This window comes from Gavia stellata, chromosome 4 (genome assembly GCF_030936135.1).
Source record: "Gavia stellata isolate bGavSte3 chromosome 4, bGavSte3.hap2, whole genome shotgun sequence".
NCBI lineage: Eukaryota > Metazoa > Chordata > Aves > Gaviiformes > Gaviidae > Gavia > Gavia stellata.
In genome coordinates this window covers 67,044,322-67,069,966 of record NC_082597.1, presented here as the reverse complement: position 1 = coordinate 67,069,966, position 25,645 = coordinate 67,044,322, and the positions used below count along the sequence as shown (strand labels likewise).

The window sequence follows — 25,645 nt, the reverse complement described above, 5'->3', positions numbered from 1 at the left end:
GAGTGCCGTTGTCAACTAAATGATGTTAAGTGGAGTTGCACCAAGGATAGATTAGCTATAGGCATCTGTTTGCTTCAGCCAGTTTCCACGCTGTCCAACTGCTCATCTTCAGCACTTGTCTTAAGCTGTTTGTTTTCCGATACGTTCCTGAATGAGTGGTCACAGAAGGCTTGCTTGCACAGTGGCCTAGGCCGAAAGCTGAGGAAAGCAGCTGGACTAGAACTTGTAAAAGCTCTTGAGACAATATTTTGCTCCTGCTTTGGGTTTTGCGCTTTTTTTCCTCCTGATTTGTGGAATCTTTCATCCTCTTTTAAGAAAAGGATATTGAGGTTAGGTGTGCAGTTGGAATCACAGTTGGAGTACTGGTGGTTTCCTCTCTGTTTTGACATTGACGGGAGCCACTCACTCTCCTTACCTATTAATATTCACGCTTGCTTCTACACTAGAATTTATTAAAAATGTGCATTTTTTGGAAGCTGCTTTCAAGATACAAAATTGACCGAACATCTATTACTTTGCTAGCTTCTTCCATTATGTTCTCTAGGCAATAAGAAAAAGTGTTTATGCAGGCTAGATTACAATGTGTTAGTTATGTATGCATGCACACATATTTATAAAATAGATCTGCATTATATACTGTATGCATATATTGTATAACTAGTGTTAGTGTTTCCATTTGCAGATCTCAAAGCACTTTAGTGAGGAGTCTAAACATTTTTACCTCTTTCTTAGACATGGGGAAGATGAGGTAGAAAGGGCATGTGGCTTGTTTAAAACCGCATTAACAGGTCAGCAAGAACGGGAATCTATGTCTTTGATTTCCAGTACAGTGCTGCATTGGTGGGCAGCGATATCCATCTTCTATATGTAACTTCTTTTTCAAAAAAACCTCTTTCCTTTTCCTGGAAATTCTAACTCAATTGTTAAAGACCTAATTTTGCTAGTATTTTAGAAAGAAAAAAAAAAAGATGTTTGCAAAGCATGAAAACCCGATCCTGATAGTACTTAGAGCAAAACTTGGTCGACATGAATAGGATCAGGTCTCTGCAGGCCATGGTTTGAAGAAACAGTAAATTGGGTTTAAGACTCCTAGTACCAAACAAAAAAGGCTGCGACACGGGACATTATGACATTGATCCAGGATGAACTCACTCTTGCAGTTCAAATATGTAAAATGCCCCTAATCCGGTGTGTTAACTTTTTACTGGCAGGCTTTGTACGAGATCAGTTACTGTCTGTCTGCACCACTCCAATTTTATGCTGGACAAGTAGCATCTGTCTTTCTGCAGCCAGCATAAAGCCAGCATAAAACTGACATAATCTATGCATCAGGTCCTCCGGTTAATTTGACAGAGCAACAATGGTGCGACAGCATCCGATCTGAATCAGTTTTGTCCTGCTCTCTAATCGGTAGCGCAGAGGTCTTGCGCTAACGGTCATGGAAGTGTGGCCTTAGCTCAACGCCCCGATCCTGCCGCAGTTGCGTGTCCAGGTTTCTTTGCCCACTCCCACGTGCATTCACGGGGGACAGGGAAGGGTGCGGGCAGCTCTTCCTTCCCAGTTTCCCGAAATGGCAGGGGAGTACTTGAGGCTGTCCTCCCGCTCCCGCAGTTTACTGGGCTGCATCTCCCCTTCTGTTGTTACCAGCATCGCCGCTAATGTGGCCGCCGCTGCAACATGCTGAGGAAAACCAAGAGGCGCTAAAATCGCACCTGGGCCGGCCAGCCCCGCTCCGCTGCCAGCAGCGCAGTGGCGGGGGAGCCGGGCGGTTTCGGAAGCAGCCCCGCGGCGGCGAGCGCAAGACGACGTCCCGGCGGGAGGCGCGCCGGGATGCGGCTGCACCCACCGCGCCGCGGCTGCACCCACCGCGCCGGGCGCTTCTGCCCGTGCCCCCGCGCTTTAATGCTGCTTTCCCCCTTCCCCGGCGGGGAATGCCAAACCTGAGGACGCTGTCATCTTAAAGAGCGCAGGGGAGGGACCGTGTGGAAGGGAGGCGGAGGTGGCGGCTCCCCGGGAAGAGGCGGGCGCCAGCCGCAGCATCTCCCCGGGAGCCGCCGCACCAAGGCGCGCTCCCGGCCGCCCCACTCGCCGCCCCGGCCTCCAGCGCGCCACCGCCTCCCCGGGCAGCGGGGGCTCGCCCGCCCGCCCGGCCCAGGCGCCCCCGCCGCCGGCAGTCGGGGCCGCCGCGGGGCCGGGGGAGGCGAGCGCGGCCTCGCCGCCTCCCGGGGGGCGGGGGGGCGCGCGGCTGCGGCGGGGCGGCCCGCCCCCGCGCTCGGCGGCGGCTGCCGCAGGCGGCCCCGGCCCTCATCCCCATCCCCATCCCCATCCCCATCCCCAGGCCGGCGGCGGCGGGGGGGACGGTGCCGGTGCCGCCCCTCGGCCGCGCCCGCCCCCTGGCTGCCTCGGCGGCGCGGCGGCGCGGCGGCGCGGTAGTGCCGGCGGGGCTATGGCTGCGGAGGAGGTGCTGCAGGGCGCGGACCATTACAAGAGCGAGATCGAGCGGCTGACCCGGGAGCTCTCCGAGACGACCCACGAGAAGATCCAGGCGGCGGAGTATGGGCTGGTGGTGCTGGAGGAGAAGCTCACCCTCAAGCAGCAGTACGACGAGCTGGAGGCGGAGTATGACGGCCTCAAGCAGGAGCTGGAGCAGCTGAAGGAGGTGAGCGAGCCCAGGCTTTTGTCTCTCCCCGCCGCCCCGCGCCGCGCAGGGGCGCGCAGCCCCGCCGGGCGCGGGGAGGTGCGGGGGCGCCCCACGCGTGTCCCTCCCTGGAGCCCCGGGCCAGCCCCCTGCAGGTGGGCGAGGAAGGATGTCCGGGCCCTGGAGTGGCTGCGGGGATTCGTGGGGTGGGGAGGAGGGGTTTCCCGGGGCCGGGGGATCAGCCGGGACCGTGGAGCTTAAGGACGGATTACGCGAGACTGCAACCCCCCCTGCCCTGGGGAATTTCCCTGGAGCCGGGGCCGCTGCCGCCGGGAGCCACAACTTCTGGTGACAGTGATTTGCAGCACCGGAGGGTGCCTCCAGTCATACCTGCATCGTCCACGGCTTTTTTAGGAAGAGGAAATTAAACAGCCCGTAGGATGTGAGCTGAGCAAACCTAGTATGTAAGGACTCGGGAGCTATGTAAACAGTTGCCTGCAGTGCGTGAGGAGAGAGACAATTCCTTTGGAAGTTATTTATAGACCTGCTCTATTCTGCCAGTCAGGGGAATCGCTGCCATTAAGGGGGGTGAAGTAGCCGTACAATAGTCTTGAGGTCACCCCCCATCAGTGGAAATTAAACTTCTGCGTCATGCTGAAAGAATAAAATACTCGATCGGAGAGGTGTTTTTGGTTTATCTTTCAAACATGTTTTTGTAACGTTCAAAGTATAAAGTAGGGGAGTGCTACACTTTGCCTTTCAGCTTTGCTAAACATGACTCTGAAATACCATCACCCTTCCTACGTTCATCATTAAGGGAAGTAACTTGAGATTGATACAGTGCACATACACAGGAGCTACAGAAGGGGTGCGTGTACACACATATGCAGCACTCACATCTCTACATTTTATGGTATTTTTGTACTGTCTTAGAATGTAACTGATTACATATTTTGAAAAGAGAAGATAAAGTATCAGACATATTCTCCCAAATTTAAAAGGTATCTTTTTGTTCTACGAAAACATATTGCTATATATAATGTGCAGAAATGCTATTCAGTTAGAAATCATGAACATATCCCATATTGAGGGAAGCCACTTGATAGATTATATACTAGTATATTCTTTAGAATACTAAATGATGCATGTTTAGATGTATTTTTAATAAAATAAAGGTTTCATTTTACTTGCAGGTAAATGAGTTATGCTACAGACTTGGTTCAGTGTCCAGAAGAGTTGAAAAAATTATATTTTCAATAAGAAGAATAAAGCTGTTTTTCAGAAAAGCCTATTGATGTCCTTAAATGTGATGTCTGCCTCCCCACCCCTGCTGAGCCTATGCAGTAGGCTCGGGACTTTGAAACCAGTAATCACAGGTTCAGGGATAGAGGTACATAACTTGCACTGGCATGAAGGCAGTGCTATTTGAAATGACCCAGCAGTAACAGAGGAACAGAACTAAGGGGGAAAACTGCAATGCAATTTCTAGGGGAAAAAAAAAACCCTAAAGGGAGAGATAAGCAGAGCTGTAGCTAGCTGTTATCCCATCACAATAATGTACAAAACAAGACTGATCAGACACCAGGACGACACATGGGTGTACATGGCCACAGACAGAAGGGATAGTGCAAGGAATTGAGTTGAAATTATCAAACTAAAGGGATTAGTCAACACGATTAACTGAAATGAAAGATGGGCACAAATTCTCTTCCTGTTTACCTCCCCTTGAAGTCAATGGGATTGCATGCTCTGCAACCCAGAATGTCTCCCGTGGGGCCGTGCCTTCATGCTGTGCCAACCACAGCATGGACACTGAGGATACCCACGAAGACGATAAATCCTGTAGTTTGCCTGATGCCAAGCAAGAGTGGAGCCTCTCCAGTTTCCAGTTCAGGCCTGGGGCTCTCCATTCCAGAGCTCTCCATAGCTGCAGGTAGGGCATTTCCATCCCCCACCTAGGCTGCAAGAGATTTTTTTTCTAGCTTCTAACCTTTATAGGAGAAACCATACTGATTCTTACTGCACATCAATCTCTGCAAAGGAGAATTTGCTCATATCCCTTCCTGCCATTGTAATCTATTTTCTAAGCTCCTCTGTTACCACCTACATTATGACTGTTCCCTGAGTGCAGATCAGACTCATAACTGTGAGGCATAAGCAAACGGTGCCTCTGACAACACCAGCGAGGCAGAATTCAGGTGGTTTGGGCAAATTGTCTTGCAGAGACTTGGGGGCGTAGATTTTGGGGCTGTAGGGTTCTTCCTGAAAGTTCTCAAAGTGGCAGAAGGAGTCCAAAGACAGCTTTTCTATTCAGACGCCCCCTCAAAATGTGTGGAGGAGGGTCTTTGTGTGTCTTCTCCAGCAGACCCCGCAGAGGATGTCCTGGACGATGGCCTGGGTGTGGACTGCATGGTGGGACATCAAAACGCCATGACTGACAAATGGGAGCTTGCAAGACTCCCAGTATGTCAGCGGGGATCTGTGCTTCTGCTCTTACCTCGTGACATCTGCAACCTCTCTGAAGTCATATTGGAGTATAGAAATTAGGCCTCAGGTTTGCTCGAAACAAATAGTTGATCCATTCATGAGGAATAGTAGGTGCAAGAGTGTGGGCAGGATTATGCTTAGGACTATTACCTCTCCTTCTGCGGACCTTCTTGGAACAGATTCAATTACTGGGGTTGAATTTTATTGAGGCAAGTCTTCATTTTTTTAACTGTTTCATTATTAAATTCTTGTGTTCTGTTGTTAGGAGTCCATTGTATTTATTGCTCAGCAAACAGAGCTGCCCATCTTTAACTACTCAGTCATGGCTTAGCAGTCTAGGATCTGAAGTCCTCTCCCATACTCCTTGGTAATTCAAAACTCCAGTGAACTTCAGCGGGGCCTTTTCCATGTAGATTGCAATACAGAGCCTCAGCTATATGATAATTTCCATTGTTGGAGAGTGAGATGGGAAAGTAAGGCCATTATAAGATGTTGAAGTAAAAGCAAATTGCAATACTTTACATTAAATATTAATACTTGTATACAGGATATATGCTATCCACCGTGCAATATGAATTGGTTTAGCAACCTCTGATGTTTCTTGTGCTGTATTCAGAGGTCTCTGCTTTAGCCTAAGACTTTGATGTTTTGGGCCATGAGATTGATTTACATTACAAAAACTTTGAAGTTTTGATCAGTGACCTACTTCTTCCAAATTAGAGCAGTTATTACACATGTAAGCTGTCCAGGAAAGACTCGAGACATCTATCAGCTACCGACCTTATGTTTTCCAAAATGAACTGAATGGCAAGAAAGTGAAAAGGTATACTCTGTTGTGTTGACTTTAACAGCTTTCAGTGTTATGAGAGGGAGTACTTGTGGTCCTGATGCTGGACAAGATTGTAGCGTTAAACAAAACATTATTATTTTTAAAGTTTTATTAATTTTCATAGGGTTTTTTTTTGTTTCAGTCTGTAAATGATGTTTCTGTGCCTCACTCAATTACATCTCAAACTAGTGGAATTTTGGACCTGTGGTAAAAACACTATAGATTTGGGGCCTCTGTTCAGAAAGTTACTTTAGCAGATGTGCCTTTTAACCTGCAGTCCATAAGAATGCAGAGAATAAGACTCATTGCTGTTAGTCATGGGATTGAAGGTAGCCTGTTTTCACTGTCTTGCTGAGGTGGGAGTTTAATGACCAGCATATTTTATGGAAGCTATTTTCCAGTGGTTTTAGTATTTGTGGTCTTACATGTTCACCTTGCATTTGCTGTAGGCATAATGTTTGTTGTTAGTTTTCATTCTTTTAATGAAGTGTAAAATGGCTTCATATTAATCATCTTACCTGAGCTACCTGCTGTAGCTGGCCCTGCTTGAGCAGGGGGGCTGGACGAGGTGATCCCAAGAAGTCCCTTCCAACCTCAACCCTTCTATGATTCTGTGATTAGCTACTGTGCACTGGTAGCCTGTGATGTTTTTAAAGGGGAGAAATATCAGTCACACCCAGTCGTGATAAAATGGAGATGGAAGACAGCTTTGATGTCCAACTCTGGAAGACATTTAGGCCTGGGAAATCCTAAGCAGATATTTCTCTTTGGGAATCAAACCATGAACATAGCAGCTGAGTAGGTCCTCAAGTCCCACTCCTTGACTCCCTCTCTGACTGACTAATATAGGCAATATCTCACTTGGCTTCTTGGCTTTTATGTATTTCATCCTATGGAGACAAAATCTTCCCCCGGATTACACATAGAGCTGACTATCTGATTTCCAGGTTGAAGATGCAGTTTGGTGTTTGTGTTACTTTAAACCCAGTTATCCTTGGTAAATTACTAGAAACCAGGCTATGGTGAGCAGCCCTCTCCTTGGCAGGTCAAAAATTCTTGTTTTGTTTACTTCACGCAGATGTTGTGTCAATGATTATGAAGTGCTTAGTCAGTTTAGTAATGGGGCTTCCACGAACAATTCTTGGTCTGTGACTGAGAAGGGTTTTTGAGGAATAGAGCTGAAGCTCTCTCTGGCAGCTTCTTTTCTGTTCTGCTCTTCCCTGCACTGCTTGAACACAGGTGACTCAAGCCCCATCTCCCCTCTCTTGTGACACGGTGCTGCCCCTCCAACTCCTCCACTGTTCTCTGAAGCCTCTGTCATGCCTGCTGCTGGAGTTGCCTCTCTGCCTCTTCCATTGCTGAAGTGTACAGCTTCTGGGACTTCTCTGGATCCAAAAAAGGCAGAAGAGGGAATGACTCCCTATCCCAAATACAGCCCTGTTAAATGAGGATTGCTGTACACACGTGTCTGCATCACAGGACGCTTAGGAAAGTGTGAAGCAACTCATAAATCCCAATGAAATGTTCTGAATTCTCCCCAAAGATAAATGTGTCCCAAATACATAGCTAGAAAGCTGTGAACTGATGCCATCTCAGTATATCTTTACACCTCCTTCCAGTGACAGCATCTGTGGGCCTGTGCCGGATGAGGCTGAACATTTTCAGCATCTCACCCTGATCTCAACACTTTGTCCTTGGTGTCTGTTCGTGTTGTGACACTCAGAAAGGCTGTGCTGCCTAACGCCCAGCTCAAAGATGAGGACAGGGCAAGGGTGAGTGAGCTGGAGGGACTGCACTCAGATGCTCTCTGCAGTGCTGTCTCCTCCAGAGCCCAGCCAACATTGCCTCTGTCTCTGAGGCATACGCTGCTAATGGAAGAGTTTTTACCCAGTTGTCGTGGTTTAACCCCAGCCGGCAACTAAGCACCACGCAGCCGCTCGATCACTCCACCCTGGTCGGGTAGGGGAGAGAATTGGAAGGGTAAAAGTGAGAAAACTTGGGGGCTGAGACAAAGACAGTTTAATAGGTAAAGCAAAAGCTGCACACACAAGCAAGGCAGAACAAGGAATTCATTCACTACTTCCCATCGGCAGGCAGGTGTTCAGCCATCTCCAGGAAAGCAGGGCTCCATCACTTGTAATGGTTACTTGGGAAGACAAACGCCATCAGCCTGAACTTCCCCCCCTTCCTTCTTCTTCCCCCAGTTTTATATGCTGAGCATGATGTCATATGATATGGAATATCCCTCTGGTCAGTTGGGGTCAGCTGTCCCGGCTGTGTCCCCTCCCAGCTTCTTGTGCACCCCCAGCCTCCTCGCTGCTGGGGTGCTGTGAGAAGCAGAAAAGGCCTTGACTCTGTGTAAGCACTGCTCAGCAATAATGAAAACATCTCTATATTATCAACACTGTTTTCAGCACAAACCCAAAACATAGCCTCATACTAGCTACTACGAAGAAAATTAACTCCATCCCAGCTGAAACCAGGATGCCAGTTACCTTTCACAGCTGGCCTGGTTAGAAGACGAGAGCAAAGCAGTACGGGAAACTTAGATGCAGAAAGGAGCACGTGGAAGGCAATATAAGAACTTCAGTGATCAAACCATTACGTAAGGGCTTGCACAGCAGCTGGATCCAGAAGAGCCCTAAGTGGCATTTATCACTCTGCACTTTCCTCATAAGCATAGGTCTGCAACAAAAAGAGTCTGAAGATGCTCCGAGAAGTTCATTTTGGGAGGTACGCTTGCAAGGAATGCCTTAACAAAATCAAACAGCAGCTTGCAAAGCTTTCATTCAGCTATTACAGCTGGGGACTGACTGGCTGGGGAGCAGGTCTGTGGAAAAGGATTTGGGGATCCTAGAGGACGGTGAGCTGAAGGTGGGCCAGCAGTGTGCCCTGACATTGAAAAGGCTAACAGCATCCTTGACTGTTATTAGCAGAAGCATAGCCAGTAGGTCGAGAGAAGTGATTATGACTTTCAAATTGGCACTTGTTAGACCCCATCTGGGAAATGACATCCAGTTTTGGGGTCCCCTAACACAAGAAATACATGGATAAACAAGACCAAGTTCAGCAGAGGACCACCAAGATGGTCAAGAGCTGAATCACTTGCCCTGTGACTAGAGGCTGAGGGAGCTGGGCTCATTCAGCCTGGAAAAGAGATGGCTGTGGGGGACCCAGCAGCAGCCTGCCCATACCTACAAGGAGGTTATTGAGAAGGCAGACCCAGGCTCTTCACAGTTGTGCATGGTGGGAGGACATGAGACAACCGGCATAAATAGAAACTAGAGAGGCTCAGACCGGATTTAATGAAGAACTGTTTCCCCATGAGGACAGGCGGTGCCACAGGTTGCCCGGAGAGGTTGTGCATGGCCTTCCGTGGGGGTTTTCAAGCCCCAGCTGGATACAGCCCTAAGGAACCTGCTCTGAGCTCAGAGCTGACCCTGCTTTGAGCAGGAGGTTGGACTAGAGAAGAAGGGAGGTAGACAGCAAGGGACCTTGAACAACGCAAGGTCTCTGGGGGTGCCCCCTGTGCCCTGTCAAATTCCAGTAGCAGCTTGCTGTGAGTTGCCCAATGCTTAACAGCATGCTGCCTGGTAACAGTGACTATTAGCAGAGCCACAGCCTCCCTTCTTGCTTGAATTTCTTTTTCTTTTGCTTGTCATTAAGCCTGCATTGACCTGGGGTTACTAAGGGTGTAGTTTGATGTCCTCTTCTCTCAGCAAGACGACCCTGCATCTCCCTTTGTCATTCCTGCCCCTGTTCTGGCTCTCAGTTGTGCAACTGTTCATACTGTCGCACCAGGGTAGAAAACTGACCTCAGTTAAAAATAACCGAGGAGGGGGTGTATGCTATCTGTAACCCAGATTGGTTACATGATCTGGTTCACAATACATTCCCATAAATCGTTTTACCTGGATTGCCAAAAAGTCAGCACGAGGATAGGAATGCGTGCTGAGGAAAGAGGGGGACGGGATGAACTGCTTAAACAGGTACTGATGTTAAGAGATGCTCATCAAATTACAGCAGGTCTGCTTCCTCTAAGAGGAAATGAATCCTGTGCATTAGCCTACAGAAAACATAAGCAGCTGAAATCATCTTAGGGGAAATTAGGGCTATTGTTGGAGCTTTGGCAGCATGCAAAGAAAAATGTAGATGAACCTTTTTTTTTTTCCCAGGGACCTGTATCGCCAGTTGCTCTCAGTAATTGCATTGTATCCTTATGAGCCAGTACAGATAAACATGATTTTTAGACCTCCTACAATAGCCAACCCTTAAACAATGATAGTCAGCTTTAGGCACTGAGGGCTTACATACTCCTAAAATAAATCTAAATAGAGTTCAATTTGTTTTTTCCCCACAGTTAAATTATTTTCTTACTTTCACTCTTTCATCTAAGAAATCCCTCTCTAATCTGAGGGATTCTGATTGAATCAGTCATCTGGGTTGAACTCCTCTGAGATAACTGGAAGTTGCAACTGGATTTTATGTCATGGAAAAGTTAATTTTCTGTAGATTTTCAAGAAAATATTCAATTAGTACCAAATACAAAATGACTGAAGTGTTAATGGGTGAGCCAGGCATTATTATTGTGAAGTACTTACTGTCTAAGGCTCGAGAATGTAAAATTAGGGCTCACTGAAGAGATTTTAATCTAAAGGTCCGCATCAGTTTGGAATTAGGCCTTTTGTAATGGATTAAACAAATTCGTTTCTACCATCTTTTCACCTTCCTTTAGGTGAAATACTTTTCTTCCCCTTCTGTATTGCATTGAAGATTTTCTGTCAGTCTGTATGCACAACAGCAGTCAGATTGAACACCTGGCTTTATTGAAAGTGCAACCGGGGGCAAAAGAATGGTGAAGAAAACAAGATTTGGCATAAAACAGTAATGTGCGAGCATTCATCATGGTAAATGAGGAGCATTCTCAAAGTCAGATATATAGACTAAATTTGCACCTGGACAACTTTTGTGTACCTTATGCAATTGGCAGTTGGAGGAAAATACATGCAAGTTCATATGTGTTTCTGGCTGCACTGAGGGCTTCTAGAAAAAGAGCTTTCTTCTTGAACAACTTCTCAGTTTTTCAGATGAGCTCAAATACGTTTGTTCTTCAGCACCTCGTTTTCTCTCATGTTTTTGCATTGCTGTTTTGTTCAGCATATGGACAACGGGAATAAAATCTGTTCCTGCATCCCTCATGGCTCTGCTACATTGTAGGGCTCTGCTGCACAGTTGCCTTTGCTATGGATTTGTCTGATACCTGAGGGGGTAATGTTTAATTCAATACAATTCTGTACCATACATTTTTTCTTTGGGATGATTTTAATTTATAATGGCAGGAACTGAAAAGCATGCGTTCATTTCTGCTGAACTGTCTTGTATTTGTGTCCTGACTTTCATTGCCCTCTTCTTTCCTCCTTTCCTTATGAACTCAACAACGCTCTATTTCATGGCGGAGGAGAGGAGGTATATTCCTTATTTAGAGGAACTGATATGGCATGGAGAGACATGAATGTACCCTTTGTCCCTTTACACACTTGCAACACTAGCAGCAGATGATTTTGAGGAGAAGCCAGCAATTTTTCATGCTGTACTGTGAAAGTAGTCCATGAGTACAGACCAGCTACAGATGGAAGTAGTTAGGACTGGTCAGAAGGTGAAAAATGCATCTCGGCAAGGGCAGGTGCTTAAAGCTGGAGTAAGCAGGAAGAAATTAAGCTAGATTGCAGATTAGTGTTTTAATGGGAACTCTACTTCTCTGTAGACGGTAGTATTAAAAAATAGTTTCGGGATTATGGTTATTGGTGTTTCTGAATTTCTTTCACTATCAAAGTTTAATTAACTTAAAAGGAAAAAGCAGGCCACTGTCCTAAATCTAGGGTTTTGGGACAGAGCTATGAAGACTATTAGCAACAAAAGGCTTTCACTGAGACTGAAATTGGTCCAGTCCCGTTTTCTGCCTCTCTCTTGTGGTTCCTCCCTTGCTGTCTGCAGCCTTTCATTTTCTGCCTCTCATTCTTGTACAGCATTCGTCTCCTGTCCATGATGGTTTATGTACTTTTTTATCTTCCCTTTTTCAGTCTCTGCCCCACACCTTAATTAGTGTTGATTTGCTGATCCATAATACATGGAGCTGAATTTTTTATGTTAAAGACCCTTTTTGTCATTGTGTGAATGTAAGAAATGTGGCAATTTGTGGCAAACTAGACTGTGCCCAGATACTGTAATTACATGAGGGAATCCTAGAAATACTTAGAAATGCTGCTTTAACATGGGCTGAAAATGAAAGAGCAGAGGATTTGTCAGCTCTGCTTTGTAGCATCCTCACTATTAAAATCATCCTTGGAAAGATCACTTTTAAGGCAGCTTTAAAATTCGTTTGGCTGAAGAAGATACCTTTTCATAAGGTTTTAGAAAACCAAACTTTTTTTTTAAATTATTGTATGGTTTCTGGGGTTGTTTATTTATTTAACTCCAGACAGGAAAATTGATGCCCAGTGAGGTTAGATAATGCACTCAGTCCTTGTGATCAGTGCTGGGAGTGGGGCCCATTATCCACACAGTCCTGCCGTGCCCTCTCTCCCCTGAATCACACCTAATTTGCCTCTGTGCTGTACAGCTGTGTTAAACCCATCTACACAGCAAGTAGTTTCCCGGTGCTAGCAGTAATATATACAACACTGTGCTTAACCAAGCAGCATAGAAGACGACCTCGGTTACTAGAGTTAGTCACCTTTCACTTCAGTCAGTCACTTCTGGGAAGATTTCAACTAAATTATATAAACTTAATCTTTCCTTCCTGTTCTTTTTTGTCTGTGTTTGTTTATATATAATTGTGATCTCTCAGAGCTCACAGATGATACACCGTTAGCAGGAGCGGTGCCATGCATTCAGTATGCACTCTGGGAAGTCTACCTACTCCGAACAGCCTTTCCTTGGTTCTTCCAGTCACTCTGGTTGGATTTAAATGTCGGTGTACTGAGAATGAACTGTGAAGTGCTGTTTGTCATCACTGACTTATGCCAGAGGGAAGCTGGAAGTTGTTAACAGTTGCAGTTTTAACTTCTGTTTTGGATACATAGGGGAGGAAAACCAGCTCCTAGTAGTTGTAAAGCTCAGATAGGAAGATGGAAAAGGGTCAGCAAGCCTCTAAGTATAAAGATAGGAATTTGGGTCAGAAAAGGGAACAGGTGGCTTGGTGAAATAATTCATTTATAAAAGCTTGGCTGTTGGCCAAACATGAACACAGCATGATTTGGATTTCGTCTTGCTCAGGACTGGAGTCTCATCTACTCACACCCACATGGCAAGATGCAGGATGCCAAACTGCACTGAATCCTGGCCCCGTATTTCCAACAAGGCAGAGCTCTCAACCTTTTGGCATACAAGTTTTAAGAGAGCTAGAGCATTTGGAATGGGGGTACATGGGGAGTTCACAATTGGGTTAAACTGTCTGTGTAGGCATAGCCTCTGGTTCTCAATTTGATGGCTAATCCAGGCTACTTAACAACTATTGTCCAACTTGAATCTATGATTTAGCCTATTAAAAATGTGCTGTCAATAGCTTGTAGTTTGTATAATTCATAGTTTTAATAAAGACAAGTTGTTTCTTCTTTTAGGTGGGTGGGAAAAGTTTTTCTCATACCCTGAATTCCTCATAGGTTTTTTACAAAGCATTAAAAGGTTGCAGTGTTCTGGATAATTCTAGGTGTCTGCACAGCAATGGCAAACATGCAGAGGTCGTCCGAGTTTAGTTGAAGGGACCATTTGCATTCATTCCTTTCTTTCTTTGATAACTGTATGTGATTCCCACCTACAAACAGTTAGGAAAGGTTTTATTTAAGCATCTCATGTGAAGAATACTATCTGTAACAATATACCCTATATTCAGGATTGAGCCTCAGGGTCATTTATAGCAGGTATGACTTGAAGACCAAGTTGAATTCCTGGCTACATGGGTAAGTCAAAGGTAAAATGGGCAATGATTTAGTTGCTGGCTCTGTTCCCACCAGCTCCTGGCAAACAGCACCGTCACCAAGATGTAAGTGGTAAAATGTGTTATAAACTGAGAATTCAGATTTCTTCCCACCGAAGAAGGGAGACCTGGCATAACTATAATTATTGGGTCTCAAACATGTGATTTTATTCTTGCAGCTTAATGAATTGTCATAACTCTGCTGAGCTCCAGTAACTGATCATGTGCATGCACTTGGCTACCCTCAGGTGTGTGAGGGCAAGGTTAAAACAAAACCAAACACAAAACCCAGCAGAAACCTGAAGGAAAGAGTTTTCAGCTGACATGTATTTTCCATCTGCAGTGAGCTAAAAATGTGCACTAGATCAATTACTAATCCATAAAATCTCAGTCATAAATCTGGGTCCTTGGTGATAAATTTTTAAGTAAAATTTAAGGATATGGTAACAAGGACTCCTCTGTGAAATAAAGTGTGTGATACATAGCTATATATAAGAGAAGCAGTAGTTAGATGGAATATAATTGTCTATCAATACCAATATGGGAGATGGAGGCATGTGGCGTCTGTTAGGAGTGCAGTACTTTGGGCATTAGGTAATTCCATTTCTTGGGCATTAGGTAATTCCATTTCTTGGGCATTAGGTAAGTTTTTATTTTTTCTGCTGGTTAAGGGCTGATGGTTGCCATCTGATAATAACAAAACTTTCACTTAAGGTGCTCTAAGCTCAGCTGTGTAAAAATAGTAGCAAATCTGGAACAACACAATTGAGTGATAACATTTTTTTCCAAATCTGCTGAATTTGAAGTTACAATGATGCTATGTATTCTCCAATGCTTACTATTCCTAAAATAAAATCCATGTTAAAGTGACAGAACTGGATTATCACAGTTAGATACCTGGAAATTTGGACCCTAAAGTCTGTATTTTAGTTATCATGGAAAACATTGTGTTTGCTTTATTAAGTGGGCTGAGCAACCTTGTATTGAAACCTATATGACTTCTTTTTGCCCACATATTTTCCAGTTAGAGATCACATTTGTCTGGGTAACTATATGTAGATTTTGGGATACACATTAAGGCTCCTGGCTTTAAACATTTTTACTGTAATCTGCTTAACACTGCTTCATGATTTCAAGTATTTTCTGTCTTCTTGCTTGTGGAGAGATACTTATTTAAGAACAGGGAATGCAGTGATGCATTGAGTATAGTTTTGGCACTTGAAAAGTACCAAAGCTTGTTTGAAAAGTACTTTACTCACTGTTCCTTGGGCAGAGGTTAGAGACATTCAGAGTCATGCCTGTGTTTTATGGCTGTTGAATTTGGTTTTGTAGCAGATTAGACTGATGAGAAGAAACTTAAATCTAAAATGAGTATATAAGCTTTGTTTGGGTATAAATAACCCTTTCCCTGGGTGTAACAGGAAGAGCTGCAGGTAAAGATCATGCTGTGTACACTTTTTATTCTGTGAAGATCCCTTATTTGCAAGATTCTTCTTGAAGTGTGGCCCCTGGTTTCTTTACCGGTGAGAACTTGAGTTAGGCACCCACAGCTGAAGCTGGGCTGGGTACCAACAGTTGCTGCTTTCTTGCTGTTACCCAAGGATCCACTTGTTAATTATGCCACTCTGAAGAAGCGAGTATGGAAAAGGGGAACCTGAATTCTGCCCCAAACCCCTTTGGCAGAGACTCGTCTTCTGCCAGGTTCCTCAGCTCATCTGTTCCTTAGGAAAGCTCTCTGGTTAAGAGTGAGAAGCCTCTATTTCAAGCCTTTCATTACTTATTTTTTTAGCAGAAAGTAACCTACTGCTTGAGAAGGAGTCCGAAGTCTGACAAGCAACGTTTTTAGGAGCTTGCAGTCCAGTGCTTTGTGCTGTCTGTGGAGAAAGGAATTGCAGCTTTGCAAGTGGCAGCGTTATGAATACTCAAGCACTTACTGGAGCACTGGTGCTGCATGGATGTGGGGGAAAAGCCAGAGAGCGTGAGTCAGCATGACCTGGCTGCTGCCAGAGGGATGGGTACTGCATCCAGCCTCAACGATCATTGACATGGGTTGGGGTCTTTAGCGGGAAGAGCCTCCAGTGGAATAAAATTTACTAGAGTAACCACTGCTGGTATGTGTCTGACAGGTGTCGTATCTATATAGTAGTAATGAAAACATCAGCAAAATCAATTTGTAGTTTTTAAAAAGTAATTTTGTTAGTAAACGGGTCTAGCTCTTTGTTACCCTGTGAAAGAACAGACCACACTCCGTTAAAGCGGAAACATTCTGAAAAATCAAAATACTGCTTGTTTCATGAGCTGCTGTTTTGCTGAGATCTACTCAGCAGGGTGGGATAAATTGTTATTTATTGTATGACCAGGGATTCTGTGATGCCTGGCATAATGAGTTTCAGGCAGATAAAAAAAGGTTGGAGATTTTACAGGGGAAATAGACAACCTTGTCAGGGATTTGCTATTAAGGAATAATAAGGGGAATTTACAGAAGTGTAATGGAGGCCCAGAAGCTGTGGAGATACAGGTTGTTCAGCCATAATTTCATAGGAAGTCTGTGGCTAAATCACAAAGAAAACACAGATTTTTCTCAGATCTAGTCCAATCATTTGTCTTCCAAAGAACCTTCCATTTTAAAAAGCCGGTCCACCAGAAGGCCCAAGCAATCAACTGCCCTGTACTCACTGACCAGTGTGTGCACTGGCAGCACCTCCCACTGGTGCCAGTGTGACCAGTAAGGCCATTTAGGAACGGTGTTGCTGGTAGTTTTGCTATTGTAACACAGTCAAAACTTAAGGAAAACCAAGGATGAAAAACTTACAGAAACATCTTTGGTTTCTTAATTTATTATTTGGCAGAGTTTCAGTGGTGAAGCCCTTGTCATTAGAGACCATCAGCAGCTGTTCGCCTGCATCTCTGCCTCCTGTGGAACTGCCCCTGTCGCCTTACCGTCCTTTTGCGGTCCCTCTCCCACCTACTCTGGTGATGATTCCAGAGCACATGGAAAGTACCTGGGCTCCCAGAGTACATCGTTATCTCCCACCCCCAGCTGCCCTTTCTGCTCTGCCCTCTCCCCTTCTGGAAGCTGACCGCCCCTGGCTGCCATCCCAGTATTTGTAACGGTCTTCCTACTCCTTCCCACTTATTCCTTTCTGAACCATGACTCTTCTTTGCTGTGACTGAGATTTTCACATCGGCATTTACTAACCCCTGCAGCTGGTTGAAACACTTTATTTTTCTTTGCTCTTTCCCCACATTTAGTTGATCATTGCGGGGGAGACCAAATTCCAGCCGCCTCTCCCTGCGAAGAATGCATCTCGCCTCTCCTTGCCCGCTGTCTCCAGCTAGCCTCACCCTACAAAGTACCCCTTGTTCCTATTGCTGCATGGGGAAAAGTTAAATGACACACTTTACTGTACTAAGCTCCGGCATGTGGGATGCCCTTTATAATGAGAGGATGTGGGAAATCTTCATTTAATTCTGCAAGGCGTGACTTTTGCAGTTCTTTAGGAGCTTGGGCCAGCTAAAATCTCCCAGGGTACGTTGAGCACTAAATCAGGTTTCTTACAGAGCTGGCAATGGTTAATGTGGAGCTTGTAGAGAGCAAGCTCTGTGGGGCAAGGCCTGCCCTTACCCGCCTGTTTGTATTGAATGTAACACAGTGAGCCTCTATTCTTGGCTGGGACAATTAAGTTCTATGGCAATATGAGTAATTAATAATAATAATGGGGCCTCTTCTGTGGATGGGCTGTTAGAAATAATTTCCTTCTGCCAGTTGCTTCTCTAGAATGTGGTTTTGAACTTTGAGATCCCAAAAGAGATAATCGAAACACAAGCAGCTGTCACAAACCTTTAGCTTTGTTTGTGTAGGCAGTGGTAGAAATTCCCAATACTAAATTGTCAGATGGCTCACTGGTTTGTGCATCATTTGTTGCAGCTTTGAGGTCTTACGCAATGGACCCTTGTTTGATTAAAGACCCTTCTCACTAAGAGTGGGTTTCAACTGTTGCTGTTTTTAATGAGGGGAAAAGAAGCAAAATCATGCAAAGCAAACCACTGATCCCCTGTTGCTCTGCACCTGATTCACTTAGGGAGCACACAGAATCAGCTGTGCTGTGCACTGCCAATGGACTGCCATCAGGGTGATCCAGCTGCTGCAGCTGCAAGAGGTACGCTTTTGTTTCCAGATGTGGTTTATGAGATGGTGGTGACTCTGAATCTTGCCTTCACCCATGTGGCAGCTTGGGCCTAAAAGCAGGATAAAGCATTTGGTTGCTTTGGCACATCACAGTCCTTCAACAGCGGTTCTTCGTCCCCTTCGCAGGAGGAGCAGCATCTGACCCACAGGTTGCCATTTAGATGAGCCTAGTGAGTGGTGGTAGTACAATGTAAGGAACAACGTAACATGGGCCCTCCTGTCCACACAGTTCATCAAGGTCTGAAGGCTCCTTCTGTCCATCTTCTTCCCCATATGTAAGGGAAGCTGAACTGTAGAGGCCTTCAGAGACCTCTTCCACAACCTTCTTTGTAGCCTTTGTCAGAACTCTGCCAAAAAAAGGTATTAATCACTCTGAAATTTAAAGTTAGGTATCCAAAAGACACTTTATTGCTCCAAGTTTTTTACTACTAATAAAAATCTCATTCCTTCAATGAATGCAAACCTGACTTTTTCAGGAAGCTGACAGCTGGTGACATGATGGTGAAGATGAGAATGACTGAGGATGTCACATCGTAATTCAGGGGTTTAGAGTACTGGGCTCCCACTAAGCAATGCAACAATGCAAGTGTCCTTGGTAGATTGTTGCTAATGTGGAGGATAGTAATTTCTGAATTAGTTTTTTTTTTCAATCCCTGTTCTATTTCTACTCTGGTAACTGTAGTAATTACACTACAGTTTTGTGGTTTTGACCTATCCATGACCAAAACCTCTTCTGGTGACCAGTTTGTTATTATAAAGATCATGTTGTGGCCTGCAGCCAAAGGCACTGGTACTAATACAGAATGTGATTTTTATCTGTTCTCATAAGGTATGCAAAGCCAGGTACAGCAAGTATTTTTTAAATTTTTTTTTTTAATAAAATATTCGGCTCCATGACAACTCTGTGAATTATGATCTGAATTCTCTGCTGTCGCAGTTCTCCTGAAATCAACAGAATTATGCTAGCAAATAATTTGGTCCTTCATACTGTTAAGTCACACAACTCTAATAGCAACTGTCATGATGACTTTCCCAGAACGATAAGGTGTTTTGATAGGAGGACGTGGCAGCAGGCTGGAAGCACTGGTGACTCAGTGAGCAGTGCTCGGCCTTCTGAGTCAGAAATGAACTTGTGCCCCAGCAGCAGTTTGTGGGTTTTGTGTTGTTCTTATGAGATGTAAACCCATCTGTTTTCATAAAATCATTGCATATTACTTTTTCAAAAGGAAAGTTAGTATTCTTGCTGATTTTTGCAGATTTAATATCAAGATAGCTACCCCTGGCTGTCTGTTTTTACAGAGCAGGTAGGAGAGATTAACCACCTTTGCAATCTTTATCCTTCAGTCAAACTTGGTCATAGTTAGCCAACAGATTCCAAGTTATTAGAAAAGGTGAGAGTTTAAGAGCCCATAGGAAACAGGTTAAGATGTGCTGCTTGTTTGCCCTGGATAGTTAGGTCTAAATTTCTGTTACCAAACTTTGCTCACCTTCCATGCTGAAATGCATCCTAAAGAGGTTTAAAGGCAAATTCCTTTCTCATTTTCAGGTTTGGGATCTGTTTGCAGAAAGGAGATTTTCTACTATGATACTTGTGAGAAGGCTTGTGCCTCAGTGCAGTGTGGCATGAAAAGGGCAGCAGTACGTGCGTCAGCTTTTACAAACCAGGCACCTGCTTACACTGGAACAGATAAGAGCAGAATCTGGTCCTCACGGCTAATCTAGAAGTTGTGCCTTTTTGCAAATGTTAGCTGAAACATTTAGCTAATGTACTTTAAAACTCCCTCCAAGTGAACAAATGGTCTGACAGCCAAATTCTTAACTCTGACATAAGAAGGAATCATGGGCACATCAGTCCCCCAGTTAATCACCTGTTAGTATGTCGCAGTACATCTTTCAGAATCTGTCCAACATAATTTGAATTAAGGGACCACCAGAAACATGTATAGCTAGTTTTTTTCTCTAATATTTATATTGAGAGTTATTATGAAAATACTAAAAAAAGTATAATTTTAAGTTGTGCAAGCTGGGGGTGGGGAGCTAAGGAACTTCTATGTTATGTAGTTTGTGAAAGATTCTTTTACAGGTGATGTCTGAAAACCACTGACTGTAGAAGCAAACAGGGACAAAAGATGTGCACTTCAGAGACCCACTTTACGCCCCGAAGTCTCAAATAGATAAGGTTCCTTTAAGACCCTTATAGAGGCAAGGCCTTTTACAGAAATATTAAGTTAGCAAAGAAGTATATGGTCTTGGACAAATGGCTCTAGGTAGCCCTACTTGAGCAGGGGGTTGGACCAGATGATCTCCAGAGGTCCCTTCCCCCTCAGCCATGCTGTGAGTCTGTGAGTCTAAGTAAAGGAGTTCTTAAAACCGGCTTTAAACTCCAGGTGTACATGTGAAATCCATGGAGGATCTTTGCTTCTCCATTTGAATGCCCTCATTGCTTTCATAAAGATGAAATAAAGGAAAGCAAAGCAAGTGATCAGATTTATAGAAGGAACGTCTCACCGGGGAAGGCTGAACACTGGATTTTTCCCCACAGCATTAACTTTAAAAACCTGTGGAAGACCTACTGAACTAGCTGGAACTGGGATAGAGCTGTTAGATGAGCACAGTACATTCAGTTGTTTTTGTTTGTATGACCTCATTGCTAAAGATTTGTCTAACCATATCTTTGATGAAGTGTGCTGGGCTTCTTATTTTACCTCTTCATTTTATCCAGTAATAAGCCTAATCTAAATACAAAACTTCTACGTACGCAGGCCTCTGATCCTACAGGAACAGACAACGTTAAGAGGGCAGATAGATACCCATGGAACAGCAGGATGCCTAAAATGTACATCCTTTCCACTGAGCTGCGCAGGGCTGCATGTGCCATGTCTGTAAAGAGAGATCTTCTGTGGGATCTGTGAACCACGACCTGCTGGGAGCAAAGGGAGGGAAAATGGAGAATGTTGGATCTCTTTCCCTCAAAAGCAAACAGCAACAAATAAACAGCAAGTCCCTGTCCTCTCTGTCTCTGTGTATAGTGATTTATATAAGTATATAAACGTCCGCAAGAACTGGGATGAGATGACATCTCAAATGAATCTAAAAATCTTTTGCAGCAATCACTGCTGTATTTGTGATCACAATAATTTTGGATGTGGTGTAGAAGTTAAACTTGCATCTGTAACTGGCTGAAGTGAAACAGTTTCTAAGTTAAGCTTAAAAGAATTTACAATAAATTACAGTATTTCCTTTCCATTCCAGTGGAAGCCTTTTTTATTTCCCAGGCTGTCTCAATTTTGTCTACATATCTATATCATTAAGAGTAGGCAGGTTTTTACCTTCTTTGTAACAGAAGTACAAAGTAGTTTGAGAAACCATGGGGGAAAAACAGTTTGCAGTAATTGTTCATTTCAAATTAAAATATGATTTGTATCTTCTGCAACTGGTTTTTGGGGTTTTTTTGTTTTGGCCATAATTTCCTGATTTTGGCCATAATCACATAAAATATTTCTAAAATATTTCTCCTGTCTGTAGATATTTTAGTGACTTGAGAATGAAAGTGAACTGCATTGCAAGATTTTATTTTTTATGACAGTCTTCATAAGATGTGCAGATAATTGTGCTCTGTAATGTATACAACAGAGAACTAGAAAGCAGCAGAAAAATAGTTGTAATTTACAGTTGGTAAATTGGACTGCCTCTGTCAGCATCAAAAAAAGCTGTGTTGTTTCATATTGTAGGCTTTATAATATTGACATTTTAGTAAGGCATTTCTATGTAAATATTACATTCCTGCATAGTGCTGTGTACCTGCAGTAATTACCTTGGCTTAAAAAAGTCTTGTTCATAATTTATGAATGACACAGAAATTGCCACAAGTTCTGAATGTTGAAGTCTTTTCTTATGGGTACACACAGACAGTCATGAAGCAGCTCATTTTTAATTCAGTATTGCCTAAAATGACAGGTTTTAGTGCCAAACGTACAATGAGACAATCTGGGGAATATGCCTACATGTGTACATGGAAGCTGGTGGTGGCTGCTGCTGCATCGCTGAATGCCTTACTGGAGGTCGAGTCATTCACCTGCTGTTAGGGCTGGCTCCCCCACCTTCTGAATGAGGCAATACTAAAGAGCCGTTGAATTTTGATGGCATTTTTTCTAGAGAGAGCACCTCAGGATAAGAGGCTGTTCCGATGCATTTGAAGAAAACCAGGCTGACCCAGTTTCTCTGCACGATTGGGGTTTACGGGAATGAATTTACGCCAGTCCAAAGAGACCAGGTATTCTCACTGCCTCTGAAATCCCATCATGAGAGCACAGGGATAATTAATCCACATTATTCCTGCTGTTGTTTTACCCAAATATGGGATTACTGCCTTTACCTATTGATCTTCCCTTCCCCGTTCCTCACTGCCCACTACTGATTGCCTGATGGCTCCTTAATGCAATTCTGGAAAAAGCATGTGAAAAGGAAAGTCTATAGTCCTTAATCACAGAGTTTTAGTGATATTTTGTGGAAAAGAGAAATGTAGGGGATTCCTTTTTTATGGGCTTGGCATAACAACAGGATCAGGTGAGAAATAAATAGGCTGTAAAGGAGGAGGGAAAGGAGGGAGGTCTGGAGGGGTAGGGATGTCCTGTGGTTACAACAGAGAAGCCACGTGAATCCTGATTTAAAAGCTATAGATTGGTCCTAAGCAATATTCAAGGAGCTATTTCCCTGCCTTAGTTTTCACACCAGAACTGGTAACTACTGCTTTGAGCTGTATGTTTCCAGTGCTACGCAAAGTAAAGAGCAGCTGTTTTTGAAAGCTTTCGGCAGTCTATCTGTTTCAGCTGTGTGTCCCTGAAGGCTGGGCCAGCTCAATATGGGGCAGCTGACAGCACAGGAGCTGTGATTAAGAGTGTGCTTTGGCTCAGGGTCTGTTATGTTTATTCTGGAGGTTTTTGATGCTCCAGGGAGGTTAAAACAAATAAATAAACAGTCCTGCCATGTTTGCAGTAAAGAAATGAGGTAAACTAACTCCCAGCCGCCTGCTCTGCTCTTCTGCTGGACTTCAACCTCCCCGTGCTGAAGTGATGCTGCAATGGCAGGGAGCCGCACTCGGAGCATTGCCTCCTACTGCAGGTGAAAATGGGTTGACACTAATGCAGTGGGTTGTAAATTCTGCTCTCCCTTGGAGGGAAGGTTGTTGGGGCTGCCTGCTTTTTAGTGCTGGGCTCCTGATGAAGGCTGTGCTGCTTTATTAGTACTGGAGCTGTAAAGATTCATTTCCCTGTATGAGAAGCAAGTGGAGGTACTCCAAGGAGAGTGGTGGGCTGGACTTTGTTCACAGCTGGGTAAGTGCTAGAGTAGTAGGGGCTGGGTGGGTGAGATGTCTGTGGAGCAGCCTGGGCAGTCTTCTCAGGGCTGTGGCTCAACCTTACCTTGGGAGAAAATGTTGTGTTTTTTAACACTACATGTTTATCTGGCTTCATATCCCTTTCCATGTGGTCAGAAATACTCAATGAGCGGTCTCCAGGGCTATGGGAACCGCCTAGCTGTGAATAGTGCTGCTCTTAGCTACGTACCTTGGCTGTACAAAATGTGCTTCCTCTGTGCTGATACATCCTGAAAGGCATCAGAAATTCTCAGCTGTGTTTAGGTAAATAAGGTTTTAAACAATGCTCTTTCTTGAGTTCTACAATTTTAGTAGCTCAGCTGTGGAAATGTAACTGAAGTGGTAATGGAGCTTCTGGAATCCTTTTTTTCTGAGGGCGTGTGGAAAGCAGTAAACTCAGCGTGACTTTCATATCTATTGGCAAGTGGTTGGAAGAGACATTTAGAAAAGTCTTATTTTTTCTTTTAAACTGGTAGCGCCACCATAAAATTCTAAACACGGAATCCTAAAATGTTGCTTTTTCTATCCTCTTTTCTGAGGGGAGGAGAGGTGGCAGTGGAAGAGAAGAAGACTTGGTAATTCAGCATGAAGCTGCGACTTTGTTTTGGCTGCAGTCTTGTTGGTTGATCCCATGGGCTAACCAAGTGTCAGACAAGTGGTAGAGTAGAGAGAGAGACTGACTTTCCTGCTTGTTAGCTGATAATTTAGTGTCATTTCTTTGTCAGGTAGTGCATTAATTTCAACATTCATAGCACATTCCACAAGAGTGAATGGATGAAACCGATGTATCAGTGTTTCCTTTGCACTTTCTCTTCTCTATTTGCCTGCCTTAATCTGATAAATGAGGCTTCTGTATTCTGTCAGGTGCTGGATGAGTTGAGTTAATGTTTAGCATTATGGGTTTAGGGTTACCTACCTCTCCTTGGCTGAACAAGGAGCTGGATGCAGCTTTCAGTTCGTCATGGAGGGTCTTCAAAGAGATTTTGACTGATACTTCAAGACGAAAAGTCTGTTACAGCCACAAAGTAGTCTTGCTTCTAGGCTTCAACTTTTTATATTATGTGTAGCATGATTACATTTGTTTCTGCCTACCTGTATATATTAAATATGTAAGGCTTGCCTTAAGGGCAGCATAGGCTGTTAGGTTCATGATGGTTTCTGCGAAAGAAAACAGGGGTGAATGCTTACAAATATTTAGAGTTTTTGTCCAGCTGCAAATCTCTGTACTAGTGTCTCTGATTAAATGGAAAATATGCTGGAAAAAATGTTTTATGCAGTCATATCAACACTTATTTTTGTTTAAAAAAGGAATTAATTTTTGATAAGACATGGTATTCTTCATAGAAATGATACTACCAGGTTATGGCTTTGTCTCATTTTCCATTAATTAAACCTGTGTTTTAGACTAGTCTATAGTGAAGCTTGAAACTTTACTCCTGTTCCTACTACATGCCTGCATGCATCAAACTGCTAATAGAAACCGAAAATGCAATTGTTCTTCCAAATTATTCCTTAGATTAAAATGTTAATGGGCACTGTGAAGACCTCTAATACTTGGAGGTATGGATTAAATGTGAATTAATCCTATCTTTATTATAGCAGGTTTTTCTAATCTCGGACCTTGTTAGTCTGAGATGAGTTACTGCATTGTCTGAATTTTTTTCTGCCTCTCAAAAGGTGAGAGGAGAGATCACCTGTTCAATGTCAATTCATCATTCTTCGAAAATTCAAAATATATTTGTAGCTTGAAAGGACTCGGAGAAAAAGAATGTGTGGATTTTTATTGTGATTGTGGTGGGTTTTTTCTTTGTTTTTTGCCTTCCCTTCCTCCCTGCCCCCCTCCAGTTTTAGCTCTATCCCAAAGCTCAGTGGCTAAAATTAAAGGAGTCCTCCCTACATGGGTGCAGAAATGTGCCCTCAAAGCCAGATGTGCTGTGACTGTTAATAGAAAAGAACAATTTTCAGGGTTTAGACCTTGCTTCACTTGTGTCTCTTTGGTCCGAGGAAGTTATCTAGCATGTCCTTTTTCAAACTTGTAATGCCCTGTATATGACCTTTAAAATTATCTCTAATGATCACATAAGACATGCTGCTTCTTTAGTTTTAAATAACAGGTAATTGTTGATGCACATGTGTTATCTGTCCATTTTTCC

General features: G+C 43.9%; 1 protein-coding gene across 7 annotated transcripts in view; it reads left to right on the top strand.

Moving 5' to 3' along the window:
- Positions 1–2,446: 2,446 nt before the first annotated feature.
- The window catches only part of BICD1 (BICD cargo adaptor 1), a 181,368-nt gene continuing 158,169 nt past the window's right edge, over positions 2,447–25,645 (top strand). For all 7 annotated transcript variants that reach the window (XM_059816455.1, XM_059816460.1, XM_059816458.1 and 4 more), the window contains exon 1: positions 2,447–2,659. In XM_059816455.1, the coding sequence (XP_059672438.1) occupies positions 2,447–2,659 (213 nt within the window). The remainder of the gene's footprint in view (positions 2,660–25,645) is intronic.